This window comes from Sinohyriopsis cumingii, chromosome 11 (genome assembly GCF_028554795.1).
Source record: "Sinohyriopsis cumingii isolate HCF-2022 chromosome 11, ASM2855479v2, whole genome shotgun sequence".
In the NCBI taxonomy this organism is placed as follows: Eukaryota; Metazoa; Mollusca; class Bivalvia; order Unionida; family Unionidae; genus Sinohyriopsis; species Sinohyriopsis cumingii.
Genome location: NC_142971.1, coordinates 2,893,461 through 2,910,086, shown reverse-complemented (window position 1 = coordinate 2,910,086; position 16,626 = coordinate 2,893,461). Strand labels below are relative to the sequence as shown.

General features: G+C 35.4%; 1 protein-coding gene across 3 annotated transcripts in view; it reads right to left on the bottom strand.

Moving 5' to 3' along the window:
* LOC149787531 (dynamin-1-like protein) overlaps window positions 1-16,626 on the bottom strand; it is a 93,074-nt gene that overhangs the window by 40,962 nt on the left and 35,486 nt on the right. For all 3 annotated transcript variants that reach the window (XR_016424067.1, XM_089973659.1, XM_089973660.1), the window contains exons 8-10: window positions 14,929-15,020; window positions 7,779-7,899; window positions 486-632 (exon numbers count right to left, since the gene is read on the bottom strand). Coding sequence is in view for 2 of the 3 variants with exons in the window: in XM_089973659.1 (XP_089829785.1) it covers window positions 486-632; window positions 7,779-7,899; window positions 14,929-15,020 (360 nt within the window). In the remaining variant the exon portion in view is untranslated. The remainder of the gene's footprint in view (window positions 1-485; window positions 633-7,778; window positions 7,900-14,928; window positions 15,021-16,626) is intronic.

Sequence of the window (16,626 nt, the reverse complement as noted above, 5' to 3'; positions counted from 1 at the left end):
GTCAACTCTAGCATTTTCCCCCTGGTGTAAATTTAAAAAAACAAATCAAAAGTAAAATATATATATATATATATATATATATATATATATATATATATATATATATATATATATATATATATATATATATATATATGTATATATGTATGTATATATATATATATATATATATGTATGTATATATATATATATATATATATATATATATATATATATATATATTATTTTTTTATATACATACATACATACATACACAAATTGGTTTTGAAAACAAATCCCTACCTACCCTAATTTTAAAACCAGTACAAAAGGAAAAACATTTACTGGGGCCTGATCAATGAAGAAAGGTAATATCAAATGTCTTGCCATTCACTGGTTTGACAATAACAGCTAGATTTTTAAAATGTAATTTATTTTAATCTCAATTTTTTAAAATTCTGTACAAAAAATTCCATGAATACTAGTGAGTTTAACTCCATATATACCTGTGTCCCACAATGCTGTATTATTCTTTGCATTTCCTCATGAACTAATTCCACACATCGTAAACCTGGTTCTTCTAGACGACGAATCTGTCTTTTAACCAGCAACTCAAATGATATTTCTGGTACAAACAGAGCTGGCCGAGGTCCCTACAATCCAAATATGAATTAAATGATTACATGATTTCATAAAAGTAATTTCAAAGGACTTACAAAATGTTAGTGAAATTCTGTTTCTATGATTACAGATCAAGACAGATGTACAACCTACAATAAACATTCATATACAATTTAGAATCTTCCACTTTATGCCTCAGCATTAAATAACCCAACTGTGCTGCTGTGCTATAAAACACCGAATCAAACCAGATTTATGCTGAGTCATAGTTTTTCTTTTGTGAAATTTCTGCACAAATGGATGTATTGGTTTTGTTTTTAGGAAGTACTTGAGCTAACATTGTATGATCCTAAAATATTAATGGAGCCATGATTTATGCAATTCATTCACAAAATGTACTCAAAATTTGTATGAGGATAAATTTTGATGCATTTCAATAGGCTCTATAATCTCAGTATGCCATCCAACTTACTCCACTGTCTTGAATGGAGATGAAATGTTTGAAAGCCAGGCCATGGAAATTGCACATATTTTCTGAGCACCGATTTTCAGAAATCGTACCTGTTCCTGAGAGTTGTCAGTGTACACCAATATTTATATCTCCCTTTAACCAAGTGGCTAGTACTTGTGGTCTCATGTCTACCATTCTGGACTTGAGAGGCAGAGAAAGCCTGGTCTGGCTATTGCAAATGATCTCCATATACTTCAGGTAATATCTGATGGCATGAATGGGATCTCGAAGCTATACCTCTCTTGACATATTAATGAAGAAAAGGGACAAACAGTTATTTGTTGATTGACTAGTGACGGAAAACTGTTTTTGCAATGAAACTAGGTTGCATCATTAGGACAACTGGTCCATTGGGAGTGGAACCGCATGTAGTTCGGATGCATGAATAGGGAGTGTAGGTCACTGACTGCATGATGAGGCAAGTACAATTACAAAGCAAGTCTTATATGACTGCTGACTGATGAATATGGATGACAGGGGCTTGAACTTGGATTAATCAGGCCATGTCAGCACCCAGAGAAGATCACATTTGGGAATAATATGAATGAAGATGATCAAAATTGTAGAGCAAACTGGAAAAGTCCTTTTTGTGTCAAATGATGCTGGAATGTGTCCAAGATCATGGATTGGTATCCCTTTATGGTTATGAGGGCTAACTTGTTGTCTTCAAAGAGAAAGAAAAATAAGTTGGCACCTGAAGAATGGAAGCAGAGAGTGGTGTGATGTATTGATGTTAAAAACAATCCATTTCCCTTCCAATGTCTTCTGGGAGGAGGACCTTCCAGCTGTTGCTATCCTTTACACGAATGAAGTTTCAAAATCATTTTCAAACGGCCAGGCCTAAAGAAGGAGTTTCTCTTGACACAGATGGAACAGTGGCGATTACTGAAGGCAATCCCATACCAAGACACAAAAGTATGCTGATTTCGTCTCCCTGTTTGATGAGGTATGTGAAAACTACCGAATTGTGTCAAGACTGCAGGTCTGCATAAAAATTCTACCCAACTAATGGAGGCATTGAGAATGGTTTTCATTTTCAGGAGGTTATGGTGAAGAGACTTTCTCTTGACACAGCCACTTGCCACTGACTGATGTAAAGTCTGGTAGCAAGAGTGCTCCTCATCCCGACATACTGACATTCATACAAAATCATTATTTCCAGTTCTGGGTTTCCAAAGGATATTCCAGCTATGAGCCACTTCCTTTCTTGCTAATGAAGAATGAAGGTTTCAATGTGTCAAGATTGTAATATTCTGATCCAGATAGCCTGTGAAAAGTTGCAACTGGGCTAGAAGCGCCACTTGTAATGGGCACATGTAATGGCAGTCAAGGGGTAACAAATCTGCCACCATATTGAACAGGCAGAGGAGTCAAGGATAAATGTTTTGTTTGAAATCCTCTCCAATGCATGAATGCAGTTTTTGATGCATTTGATAGGGAGACTGAAGTGTATGAAAAACTTTATACTCATATGGATAAGATTTTCATCAGGAATAAGGTCCAACTTCTTTATGTTTATCATCCACTCTACACTGCTCTACACTGTAATTAGGGAATAAGGTCCAATTTCTTTATGTTTATTATCCACTCTACACTGCTCTACACTGCAAATTAGGGAAAAAGGTCCAACTTCTTTATGTTTATTATCCACTCTACACTGCTCTACACTGCAAATTAGGAAATAATGGTCCAACTTCTTTGTTTATTATCCACTCTACACTGCAAATTAGTAAATAAGGTCCAACTTCTTTACCTTTATTATCCACTCTACACTGCAAATTAGCGAATAAGGTCCAACTTCTTTACCTTTATTATCCACTCTACACTGCAAATTAGCGAATAAGGTCCAACTTCTTTATGTTTATTATCCACTCTACACTGCTCTACACTGCAAATTAGGGAATAAGGTCCAAATTCTTTATGTTTATTATCCACTCTACACTGCTCTACACTTCAAATTAGGGAATAAGGTCCAATTTCTTTATGTTTATTATCCACTCTACACTGCTCTACACTTCAAATTAGGGAATAAGGTCCAACTTCTTTATGTTTATTATCCACTCTACACTGCTCTACACTGCAAATTAGGGCAGGAAGGTTGTTCATATCTTGAAACAAAACCTACCCAATGCTGATGAAGACTGTCATTAAGGTACACTGACCTCACTGTGGAAGAGGTCATCCTGAACTATGAAATTACAGTCTACTGTTTTTGTGAAGGTTCAAGGCTTCACTGAGGCCGGAAGGAAGAACACAAAATTGATCTAGTTTGCTCTGATAGGAGAGGCAAATATATTTTCACAATGACATATAGATTAGAATGTCTGATAGGTCTAGGCTGATCATCACACGACACTGAAGAGAGACAAACATTGCTGTCTCCATCTTGAATTTGGGGACAACATGAATTCATTCAGCCTGCTGAGGTTAATAGTAGGTTTCATTCTGCTGCTGAATTCATCACCAGAAATGATCTGGTGTGATGTGTGTGTGATCTGCATTTTTAACATAGCTTTTAACAATTATTCAGTTATTTCGCTATGATGTCTACAATGTGGCAGTTTATAGTGATGTCTAGCACTGGGGCATCATGCCGCAGACATGCAGCATTGCTGTCCCATCCAGTCACATTATCCTGACATCAGGCCAACCAGTCCTAGCACTAACCTCTTAATGCTGAGCATCAAGCGAGGCAGCTATTAGTACTATTTTTGTAAGTCTTTGGTATGACTTGGCTGGGGATCGAACCCACAACCTCCCACATCCGAGGTGGACGCTCTAACCACTAAGCCACCGGAGCAGTTCTGAATATTTCTATGAGAGACTCCCAGTGATTTCAGCAACTTTTGATAACTGAGACAATGTTCTAAATAATGACTTCTGTCATCATTGTCTACATCTACAGAGGCTTTGACCCTGTAGGTGGAGGAGGTCATTCAGATGGAGGCAGGATATGGCTGGTTTCTACTGCTGCCATAAAACTGAAATCCGTCTGTTCCTTTGTCAGATTGGATAATTCATGTATTTCCATTTCATCCCCCTCCTCTTGAACATCTGGGGTCCATGTGTAGAGCATTCCATATATCAATGATGATGCTGTATTGTTGGATTGAATCATTTTTCCCTTATGACATGCTGTTAATAGAGGTAGTATACTAGAATGCCAGTCTGGCACCGTCAGTTTGTCTTGGCTGGATGGCTCTATGAAAAAAGCCTGTTTGCTGTGAAGTGGCGTGATAATGTTCAGTCCACCTGGTTAATTGATTGGTTGGGATTTTTATGGCACACCAGCACTGCAAGGCTATATGTCACAAATAAAAGGTGATACATGATTTGTGGTTCCTGATCAACAAGAGTAAAAACAAAATACTAGAAAGTGAGGATAATATATGATGGTTCCTGATCAATAGGTGATGTAAATGATATGAATAAAGGGTATTTAGATAATAAAAGATGTTTAGGGTGATTGGCTTAAGGATACCCAGGCTAAATAGGTAGCAGTATTTTGGAATCAATGTTCGATAGATTTAAAATCTGTCATGAAAACGAGGGAATCAAGTTGTTACACAAACAGTATTTATTCACACACATTCTGAGTAAACATCATCAACTAGCTTCCATGATGGATGTGGCGCCCCCTTGTCTGGGGAGCAGTTCCTATCTAATATTGCAGTTACTATGGGGTGCAGTTATTAACTAGAAATAGCATGTAAAAATACTATACCACACACTTTACAGTATCAAAAAGCTCCTTCATGAACTGAGCACTAGTAGTGACCATTTTTAGGTTGGAGATCAAAACAATCTAACAGAAAGTGCTGCAGGGTTCATTGCAAGAAATGCACTCAGGTGGTTCTTTGTTCTTCAATATACAAGAGCGTGTGCGTGATTTGGATTTTTGACATAGTTTTAACAATTTGAGTCCTATCGCTACAATGTCTGCAGTGTGGCAGTTTACAGTGATGTCAATCAATGGGGCATCATGCCGCAGACATGGCATCATGTCCCACCCAGTCACTTTATACCGACACCAGGCCGACCAGTCCTAACATTAACCTCTTAACGCTGAGTGCGAAGTGATTATGACAATGTCAAAAATGTTAATAAATTCACCAGATTTTACAAAAATGCTATATGCACCATATAAAAATTTGTATGATTGAATTTAAGTTATAAAACTTATTGAATTTATCTGGTTTGTCTGGAGAACATCTCAGCACATGGCTGTGAAAGTAAATACTGATTAAAACAGGGTCAAATGCAGATCAACCTCTACACTTTTCAGTGAGCTTAGATATCTTGGACCCTTTGTAAAAAAATATCAGTATTTCAAAAAGTTTAATTCTCCAAAGCAATCATACTTAAGTTTCTTCTACTGACATGCACAACCATAAAATCTCATTGGGTGGCTTTTATTCTGTTGGTTTGTGCTCAAAATGTTTTGAGAAGTCTAGTTAAGAAAAAAGAAACCATATCATATTTATTAACAAAGTTTTGGGATAAACTGTGTACAGCTGGTAATACTACTTTTGGGGAGGTATAGCTTATATTTTCTTTTCTTTTCTTTCTTTTTGTTTATATAGAATAGGATTTGTGTTTTGAGGATTCTATTTTATTCAACTCATTCTAGTAGACTGTTTGTCACTACATACATATTTATTATTATAAGTCATTGTTTATTAAATATATTGACTGTAATTCATATTCAAGTGTGCAATGCTAGTACATTGAGTATACGATACTACTATGTTGAATTTACTTGTATAGATCAACTGCAATGTAATTATTTCATATTTTCATTGCCTTACATTCATAAAATGTAAGGTTTGCTTTTCATTTAGTGAAGAGAGAAGTAATTGTAGACACGACATAAAGAGAGCACTTGTATAAAACAAGGCATGTATGTAACAGTTATTCAGTTTAATGTACACAATATCCTTATACTAAGACTCGAAATGACTTTCATTTTGTAGTCGCTTCCAACCTTTGAGAGAAACTGCTAATGGGAGATTGTGCTAGCCAGGGAATCCTGCCACAAGGGTAGAAAAACACGGGACATCCTAAGAACATCAGGACATGGAAACCCCATTCACATGAACCGGTTAATTAAGGCTGGGTTGAGAGAGTTTTGCTAGTCAGTGAATAATGCCTCAAGGATGGACAAAACGCAGGACATCCAAAGAATGTTGGGACATGGGAGCCCCAGTCACTAGAAGTACCCTATAATTCATTTTACATTGAAGAATCCATTGGAGGGCACACCTACACAATGAAGAAGTCATTGGAGGGCATACCTATGCAGCAAAGAAGCTCAGGAGGGCATATATACTCAGTGAATAATAATTCAGTGCAGAAGTATCAGTGAACATAAAGTTCTCTTAAGAACTTTAAAAACAGACAATATTTAAGAATAGTTTAACTGTAGTTATTTGTTTTCTTTTTAACTTTGCAATAATTTTTTTATTCATCATAATCATCTAATTAAATCATCTTAATTTTTTTGTGTATTGTCTCTGTGGTCCCATAAGTAGCATTCCAACCATCTGTCCATTCTGTGACACATGCGCTGAGGTAATGCTGACACAATGCCGTTGTCCCTAAATAAACCACTGCTAATCCCCTGCAAATATATAGGATTAGACCAGAGAATGACTGTGCATGGTTGGGCGTACAGGTTTTCTGCTAATATCCCTGTCCCGATCTTATGTATAACCATTGTGTTTGACTAAACAGATGGATCTTTCACTAAGATTCCTGTCCTTATAAATAAATGAAGCTATATAGCTTGCTAAAGAGTCAGATCTAACATCCCCATAATCGATTCCAGGTTGGGCTGACACTACTACATGCTGGATCCACACATAAAAATACTCCATGTGTGCAGTCTTAACAAAAGACCAAGATGGACATGCGGGAGGACCTATGTCCACTGGGCTGGCTAAAAATGCAGGAACAATGTATCTCAATTATCTGCAAGAGCAAAGGATGGAAAGAGAATTCAAGTTTCATTTTATTTTGGATATCCCCAAAGTGTTTTTTATTTTCACATAAATAGGGCAGAAGTTAATGTCACATGACCCAAAAAGTACCACACTAGCTGCACCAGTGGCTAAAGTGTATATAAACTTTGCACCAATAAGACACGGTGATCAGTTGAACCAATGAATCAACAATAACTATTGGCTCTGTTGAGTAACAAAGAGAATGAAACCAGACAGGGACCAGGGGTAACTAGACTGACCCAGCAGATGTGAGGGAATGAATCCACAATCCTTCAGGCAGTACCTAATTCTAGAGATAATAATTAGTCTTCTGGTGAAAATCCATTTTGATATGACTTTCCATTTAGTTTTAGCAACAATATTTTAAATACCACTTTGGCAGCCATACTGGATATCAAATTGGTACAATTTTCACTGAGTACCAACTAGGCTTGTATTTTAGTGATATGAATACCATTCAGGTGCAGTAAGACCAGGCTGTTTTTATTATAAACGAGGTAGATCAGAACTGTAAACTATTCCATTCTATAAGAAATCACATACTGCATTGAATCATATCTCTCAAAAGTGTTGGAAAAGGTGTGAAACTTAATTAAGGCAATCAGAGATCTGTGAATACACAAGGCAATCAGAGATGCATGCAATCTGTGAATACACAAACTTACTGTGGCATTCCTTATAGCTGTAAGGACATCCATTGTAGAGAGGCCACCTAACGGGTCTACTGACTCCAGGGTTCTGCCGAATGTCTCATGGAAAATGTAACAGATTCTTGCACCTCCACATCTGTATAAATGTGTCAAAAATATCCGTCTAAATTAAGAACTGAAAAACATTAAGACTGCAATGTTTACATGTCTAAATGGCCTAGATTAAGATTAGACTAATTGGTAAGTATTTAAATTAACATGTATATGTCTGTCATTGACACAGGAACTATCCATTCCAATTAAATAATATTTCCACATCTCTGTTAAAAAGGACTGTTAAGAAGGATTTTTCTGTTTACTCTTTCCTTACAGTATGAATCTATGTTTTTCATATCAAATGTGGTATCACCAGGAGAAAGAAAAAGTTTATCGAAATTGGTTGCATCACACATTACATAGCATCACACCATACAACATTACACATTACATTACACAACATTTTATACATCACAATACATAACATTACACATATTACACAACAATACACATTACAAAATATAACATTACACATATTACACAACAATACACATTACAAAATATAACATTACACATATTACACAACAATACACATTACAAAATATAACATTACACATCACAATACACATCACATTATAGAACATAACACATTACAACATTACATATCACAGTATACATCAGGTTGATTTACTGATAATGCTGATAAAACTTTCTTGAAACTGGAGAATTTACTTATAAATAATATGTTTTCTAATAGAAGTTTGAAATAGTTATATTTTATTTTAAAGAAACACAGTTTCTAATTCATAGTAGTACCTGCAAAGCATTCAATGTACATATTAGCCGAATGACCAGTTCCATTATTGTTCTTTTTGTCATGTACGTCTATACAATAGTAGGAAACAATATCACAACAATCCAAGGCCATTGTATTCAACCTGCCTAACAAACTGAATCCTCTAATAATAAGCGGTAAAGGATGTACAACAAATGAAACAATCCAAGCTGAGTGAGGTACCACATGCACATTATAACAGCTTTCAGCTGTTCATTAAGTCTAACAAGTAGATAGGAATACAGGTTGAATTCATAATCTTTTCAATTAAACAGCATCATTTCGGGTAAACGTGAACCAAGTATATATTTAGATACTATAGTAAATGTTGTGCTATTAAAAAATATACAATTCTGCATGGAACATTACAAGAAATAGTAACCAAAAACTGGAAAACAAATTATTAAACTGGAATTGTTACTAACATTTAAAAAAGTCTGGGTCAACACTACAAAGTTGCCCTAGACCGTCATTTTTGCCCCAAAAAAGTGAACTTCAAATCACCTTGCCTTGATTTTATGCCATCCATCCAAACTCCTATTTAAATACAAAGCATTAATAATCAAAGTAAAACTTGAGACTTCTGGATAACTTTTCCTTTCAAAGAGTAATCTGGAATGTTAGAAAAAGAAGTTCTATGTTTCATGGTAAATTCTGGTGCTGATTTGATGTTAATAAATGCTAAAAAAATTACATTAATATCTACAGAATTCCCACTGGAAAATATATCACACGACCATTGAAAAAATGGTAACACTCCCTTGACTGACGTTTGCCAGATGAGAGTGGTCGGCAAATAAATCCAAGTCAGCAGGAAGCATTCTGTTGAAATTTCTCCAATGCTGTTGATTCCATGTTATTAAAACAAATGTTTCGTAGTTTCCTTAGTTTTTGAATCTTCATGCAAATTTGATAGCATATAAGCATCATTTGTCCAGTATTTAAATGTACTATGCCAACACTGTTGTTAAAGTTAGTCAAACTCGGTGCTGCATTTGTTTTTACAAATGATTTACTGCTTTTGGGGGTGCTCACCAGTTATTATGTACTTTTGTGATAGTTACATATGTATGGTGAAGTTGTTTACATTTAAAATATGCACAGTGGAGAGAATGTTGGCATACCTCTATGCTGCTTTAATGTAATGTGGCTGACATTTCTTTGTAAATTGTACTTTTGGAAACTGTACATGATCGAAGTACACTGCTAACTAAAATGACTGCTCCCTTGAGCTAAAAAAATCAGCCTGAATTAGTCTAAAGTACACTTTCTGTAGCAGCTATTAAAATAATGAAAATGAATTTTGCCAGATTAGACAGTACCAGCTTCTGAAAGTGCAATGAATGAATTACCAAATATATAAAAAATGTATAAAAAAAAGTTATCAGCTCTTTTTTATACAATTCACCTCTGAAGTTCAGGAAGTGAAAATGACCAAGTGGAGCTAGCACTTTTTTGAATCTATATTACACCCATCAATCGTACAGCAAAATAGAGGGAATTAAAGATTCTTTGCACTATACCTAAGATATACAAGGTCTTCTTTCAATAGCCAGTATAACCAGTGAGGAAAGCCGGGGAAATTCATTACCTTTAAAATTCTAACCCTAGGCAAAATATGAAACTGTAGAGCGCCACCTTTAGTAATAATGGTGACAAGTATGTTTTATATGAATCTGTAAGGCATTCCAACTATGAAACTTTCTATCAAATTCAGTTAAAGTCTGTTAGCCAGTTTCATTGAAGACTTTATTTAAGGTTTCCAATTTTACTAACAGCAGCCATATATTATGGCAGATGAGCATCGTTTGTATATATGTGAAAGGCCTTCATTCCAGGATGCCTTCTGTCAAGTTTGTTTAGATTGTTTTCAGTGGTTTTGGTGAAGTAATTTAAAGGTTTTCCTATTTTTAGAAGAGTTACCATACCTAATGGCAGATGTCATTGTACATCTTGAAAGGTCTTCATACAAGGATGCTTTCTGTCTAGCTTGGTTTAATTATATTCAGCTACGTAAAGGCTTTTTCTATTTTTAGTAACAATGGCCATATTCAATGGCAGATCACCATTTTTAAGAAATATGAAAGGTCTTTGAGCTGAGATACTTTTTGTCAAGTTTGATAAAATTTGTTCACTGCTTTTGGAGGCATCACTTACAAGTTTTTTTCTATTTTTAGTAGTAGTGGCCATATTTTTGCTGGCAGATCAAACTTGTGAAAGGCCTTTATGAAATAATGAACTGTGCCAGTTTGTTGAAACTGGTCTGTCCATTTTTTTAAAGAAGTAACTGTCACAAGATGCAATCAGATACGTTATGACTGACAAGGGGCCACACCATAACTCACTTAGTGTAAGGCCAGATTAGCTAAAAACTGGTGAGATTTTTTTCCTAATTGGAAACAAATTTTGACTTGATGGACATATCTATGTCTACTGCTAATAAAATTAATAAATTTTTTCTCCAATACTTTATGCAACAAACATACAAAGATGGCTTAAACAATGGAAACATGTGTGAATATTTTCAAGGTCTCTGCTTTATGCAAGAACCATTCCCCATCCCCCCCCAAAAAAAAAATTCTGTCACTGCCATTAGATTTTAAAATCTTTTTGCCATGTGCCGAGTTGATCATTTTGTTGATTCATTTTTTCAGGTTACTGACTGGGATGTCTGTCAGCAGTGACAGTTGTTCCTAGTTTTGTTTTCTGAAAAATATACTTTGTACAGTCACTTCACCACAATACTGCCATCTCTGCATTACTAAGTCATTTCATCCAAATATTAGTGGCCAGTATGGACCCTGGAAATGTGTATGTGTGTGTGTGTGTGTGTGTGTGTGTGAGAGTAGGATTTTAATGTAGCTTTTAAAACATTTTCAGTCATATCGCTACAATGTCTGCAGTGTGGCAGTTTATAGTGATGTCAAGCACTGGGGCATCATGCTGCAGACATGTAGCATGATGTCCCATCTAGTCACATTATCCTGACACCAGGCCAATCAGTCCTAACACTAACCTCTTAATGCTGAGCGCCAAGCAAGGCAGCTGTTAGTACCATTTTTATAAGTCTTTGGTATGACTTGGCCAGGAGTTCGAACCTGTGACCTCCCACATCCGAGGCAGACACTAAACACTTAGGCAAGCAGAGCGTTCCCCTGGAAATGTCACTATATTTCCAAATAATTGCTGTAAGTCAGTTCTTAATTTTTCCCCTCAAAGACATTTATTGATCAAACACTGCTTTCATGATATAAATGCACAGGTGACAAATGTAATGACAGTAAGGGTGGTGAAGTAATATATACACTGAATAGCTTTGCCATTCCTGTGCTACTTTCAGATTACTGTAGTCCCCCTTTTATACATTCCCAGTAGCCACTTTTCTACAAGGCCAGATTTATTGGCAATGACAAGTTTGTGTACTAAAGTACCTCTTGAGGACAGCAACACCTCTGATGTGGCGTGCGGCCAGCATTTTAGGCCCAAAATGTAAAATTTACCCCGCATAAGTGGCCACATTTGATCTAATATATGTCCAGAACAAATATCTAATTCATATGAAAATGTAAATAATCAAATTATCTCCGCTGATATCTATCATAACTGATGTCAGGATTCATTATTGAAAGAAGTCTTGGCTAAGACCCAAAAATCATGTGACAGTACATATACTGCTTCCTTTATAAACAAGGCATTTTGTCAACTCTACAAAAGTTTCGTTTGCATGATTGAAGTGCAATAATGTACAATTAGCAATAGGAATAAATCCTCATAAAACTTTAACATGCCATCATGTAAACAGAAAATTAATTCTTCAGAAGAAAAAGGAAAAGGTATTTGACTCAAAGACAATGAGGGAGAGTTCAAGAGTTGTTGCCAAAATATTTTACGCTGTAAAGATTCAAATACACACCTCTGTAACAGATATGGAAAATATTCTTCAGCAGTGAGAAAATGGAGTAAGTAGAAAGAGAATCATTCTAAATGTTTCAAGCTATCAAGGTTGACTGTGAATGGTTTTTCTTACTACAGAGTCATATATATACTTCTCACAAATATAGTCCCCTACAGAAAGGCCACCTGTCTTATATGGCCACTTTCCCAGAGCAAAAGGGGTGGCCATATATGAGGAACACTGCATTATAATTATTTTCTATCTCAAGCCCACACTAGGATATCAAGAATGCATGATAATACAGAACACAAACTTCAAATATGTCCACATGGAACCGAGCTAAGCCAATATGAAGCAACTGAAATTCTTTAATAAAATTTACCTGATCATATTATCTAAGGAGTACATCCACTATGTCACAAATCTAACCACCCTAACTTAAATTCAGGGTTAGTAGCATATTTCATTCCAAATTTTTTATGGTTTTTCAAGGTTCAAAATTGTGTTCTTCAAAGTGCGTTATTACATTAATTTTAAAGGATACATATATGAAACTGTATGTAAACAAATTAATATGTACAATTACTTCATACAAGGAACATTTCTTGCGAACATATTGTTTTAAAAAATAAAAAATAAGACATGAAGTCAATAGTATGATCATTGATATCTTTCCCATTAATATTAAACATCCTACACCTGGGCATTAGAATAATGCAGTTACTGAACAAAGTTCATTTGACACTGTCTACACTACACTATTTACAATGTCCAAAATATTTTAGAGTGAATTTTTCAGTTCTTGTAGCTTGTCATCAAGCTGTTTTTCAAGAGCTCCAAGTTCAGCAATTTTGTCCTTTTCACTTTCCCTCAAATTATTTTGATGTTGTAATAAAGGAAATTTTCCGATGGATCATTGCTTTCAATGCATAGTCTTAAGCAGAAGTTGTCATTGTCTCAATGTCTTTTTCAGTACATTCCTTTCTTCTTCACTCATCCCCATAAACCAAAAAAGTAAAGATATTTGTGTTTTCTTTGCATTATTGCTTATTTAAAAACAGTGTATGGACTTTTTAAAAACAATTTCATATTAACATTTCCCTCAGCTTAGCTGTATTCTATATTTTTTTATTTATCATATTCATTGCAATTATCATCTGTCCTATTTCCACTCAATCCCAAAACAGAACCGAACTGAACTAATTTCATAATTAGGACTATATACAGTTTCTATTTTAAAACTTGAATCTCTGTGTTCACAGACATACCTCTTTCATCAAAAATGATTTCATGCTGAAGGCTTTTTGTTTTAGCGCCATTACAAGAGTTTTTTTTTTTTCCCAGCTTCATGTGACCATGGAGCACTCTCTTCCAATGCACACAAATCAATATCCTTCTGGAATAATTTGCATTTTCAAAGCTCTCTGAAAGAGATCTCATAATCCAAAACTTTATATTTTTCTTCATCTAGCCACCAAAGTTGGAATCTGCATCAGCCATGTCAAAGCAAATGATTCAAATTTAAACCACTGCTACATCTGGGCTTCGTACAATCGGAAGTTCAAAATGTATGACTGTGCAGTGGCCAGTTGTGGAAATATTTCCATTCTGGCACAAACTCAGTGAGAGATTTTTTTAAGTTTCTTTTTACCCTTTTCTTTTTATTTAATTCTGTAAAACAAAAACTATTTATTAATTTCTTTTGGTTTCAGGAAAATCAATGTTTTTCAAGGCTTTTCAAGATCCCCTATGGACCCTGTATATTATACCTATAAAAGAGCTAACAACTGTCTGCCCACATAGTTGGCAGTCAGACAAAAATCATTTTCTCTTGGGTAGAGGGCTTGGTGCCAAAACGGGTCCATACTTCAGTTACTACTGGACACCAATAAAAGGTTATGTTCTGATGACCTTGTGGTTCACCAATCAAATCACAACTTTCACATTTCTGAAAGTGATGCATGTCATTTGGAACATATTAAGTTAATGATAACTCTCCCCAACACAAATTAGGATACTAAAAATAAGTGGACTGGAAATTTCAAAAGACACAAACATGAACTTTTATTGGTGTGTGTCTATCTATATGTAGGACTGTGGAGATCTGATTTTAATTAAAGTGTAACACATGCTCTGCCAGTAGGATATAAGTGCAGGAAGGTTCAGTTCAAGTACAAGCTGAAGCATTAACTGGACTATGGACATAATATACAGCCTATATGGGTAAATAACTTTTGTCCGACTCCCAACTATGTGGGCACATATCTTGTAGCTTTTCTGTAGCTAAAATCTAACTTGAGAGGACTGGATTAGGAACAAGTAATATGTTTGAAGAATTATTATCATTAGAATATTAAAGACCAGAGATGGCTATGTGGATAATCTTTGGAAAGACATACAGTTCTGTGGTTTCTATATTTCTGGCTGTTCCCTCTATCGTGTTGCAGTAGGCTGAAGCAAATCTTGTAATAATCTGAAGCAGAACTTGACTCTGAAAAAGATTGAATGAGAAAATAGAGATTTACTGAAACTTGGTCTGATATCCCCTACTACATGTCATTAGAGGTGACAAATAGAGGCAATCTATGTGCTGAGCATGTATCTTGTAATAATGTTCCACCTGAGAAGGTCTTGGACATTTTTTTAAGAGTAATTTATATAGAAAGATTCTGGCCATGCATTTTAAGGATTTAACCTTTATTAACGTTATCTTTGTGATGTACATCTTTCTGGGGAGATTTTGCAACAGCTTTACTATTCATCTATTGTCATTTTGGTGCATGTAAATAAATTTGGTATGTAGGGTTTGTCTCCCCTTGAGGACACACGGTACTAATTATACGGAAGAACTGTGAACCAGTCTAGAAATGGGTGAAGAAATGATAGAGTATTTACAGGTTTGGTGGTCCATAATTGGTTAATAATGAAAATTAAAATTTTAGGAAAAATATCTTTTGAGAGCTTGTCCTATATGTAATGTAAAAAAAATATTGACAAATTTCTACTGATGCAATTTTAGCATTTTTACAGGCTTGACTCAGGAGTACTCAATACTGAAAGTAGCACCTGATTCATTTGGTGCAGAATCAATAACACGTGTTTCATGCACATGTATGTAAACAAATTGCCGCGGGTCATATGGTGTTCTCCACACATAAGCTTGCACCAAGGTTAGATGTGCACGAAAAATTATAGGTGTCATTATCAGCACCCATAAATTTTAAGTTATTGAATTTTGAATATGACAGTGTTTCCATATGTTTACCATTGGAGTGGAATTAGTACCGTGAGTCCTATATGCGACCTATACCATAATAGGAGTTTGTTGTTTCCATGGTTACCACGTGCATCCAGGGTATCAATTTGGTGGTTTTTACATATGACAGTGTTAATGGAGTCTTTTTATCATGGTTTGCATGTGATTTTGGAGAAAAATTCTATACAAAAGACAGATGGGGATGGTTTTATACACTGGAGAGTGGAAGTATATAGCTCAGGCCATAGGGAAAAGAGCACAGTATGGCCTGATGGCAGAATTTCATATGATGGTACCCATAGATTGGCCTGTATGGTTAAATACCATTTAACACATGCAATAATTCCCCAAAATGGGGTGGGGTGGGGTAGATTTTATATGTAAGCCACTTATGTCACAATCACCTATGTATCAGTACTGATCATTTAACTTTAGAGACACACTCAGCAGATCAAAGCAGAGAACATTGTAAAAATAAGGACTGTGCACAAAACTGCACATGCTGCATTGCCTCAACCTGTAAATTGAATTATTATATGTCGAGTCACATTGAATATCAATTATACCGGTCTTATTTCTTATCCTAGAATTAAACTCCTTGACACCTATTCTATGTTCAGCATGTTTCTCATATTGGTACATTACATTTTTGGGCAAACAGTATTGGAACTTTTCTGCATTCCTTTTGTTGAGGGAGCAGGGAGGGACATTTTCACTTAAAATAATAGTTTTCAACCCTTCATTCCCAATATAAGTCTGCAAAAGTCCTATCTGTATTGCATTCTTTACACAGGCAGTTTTTCTTCCCCAACCTCCCTTCATACAGTTGAAACATTCTTGA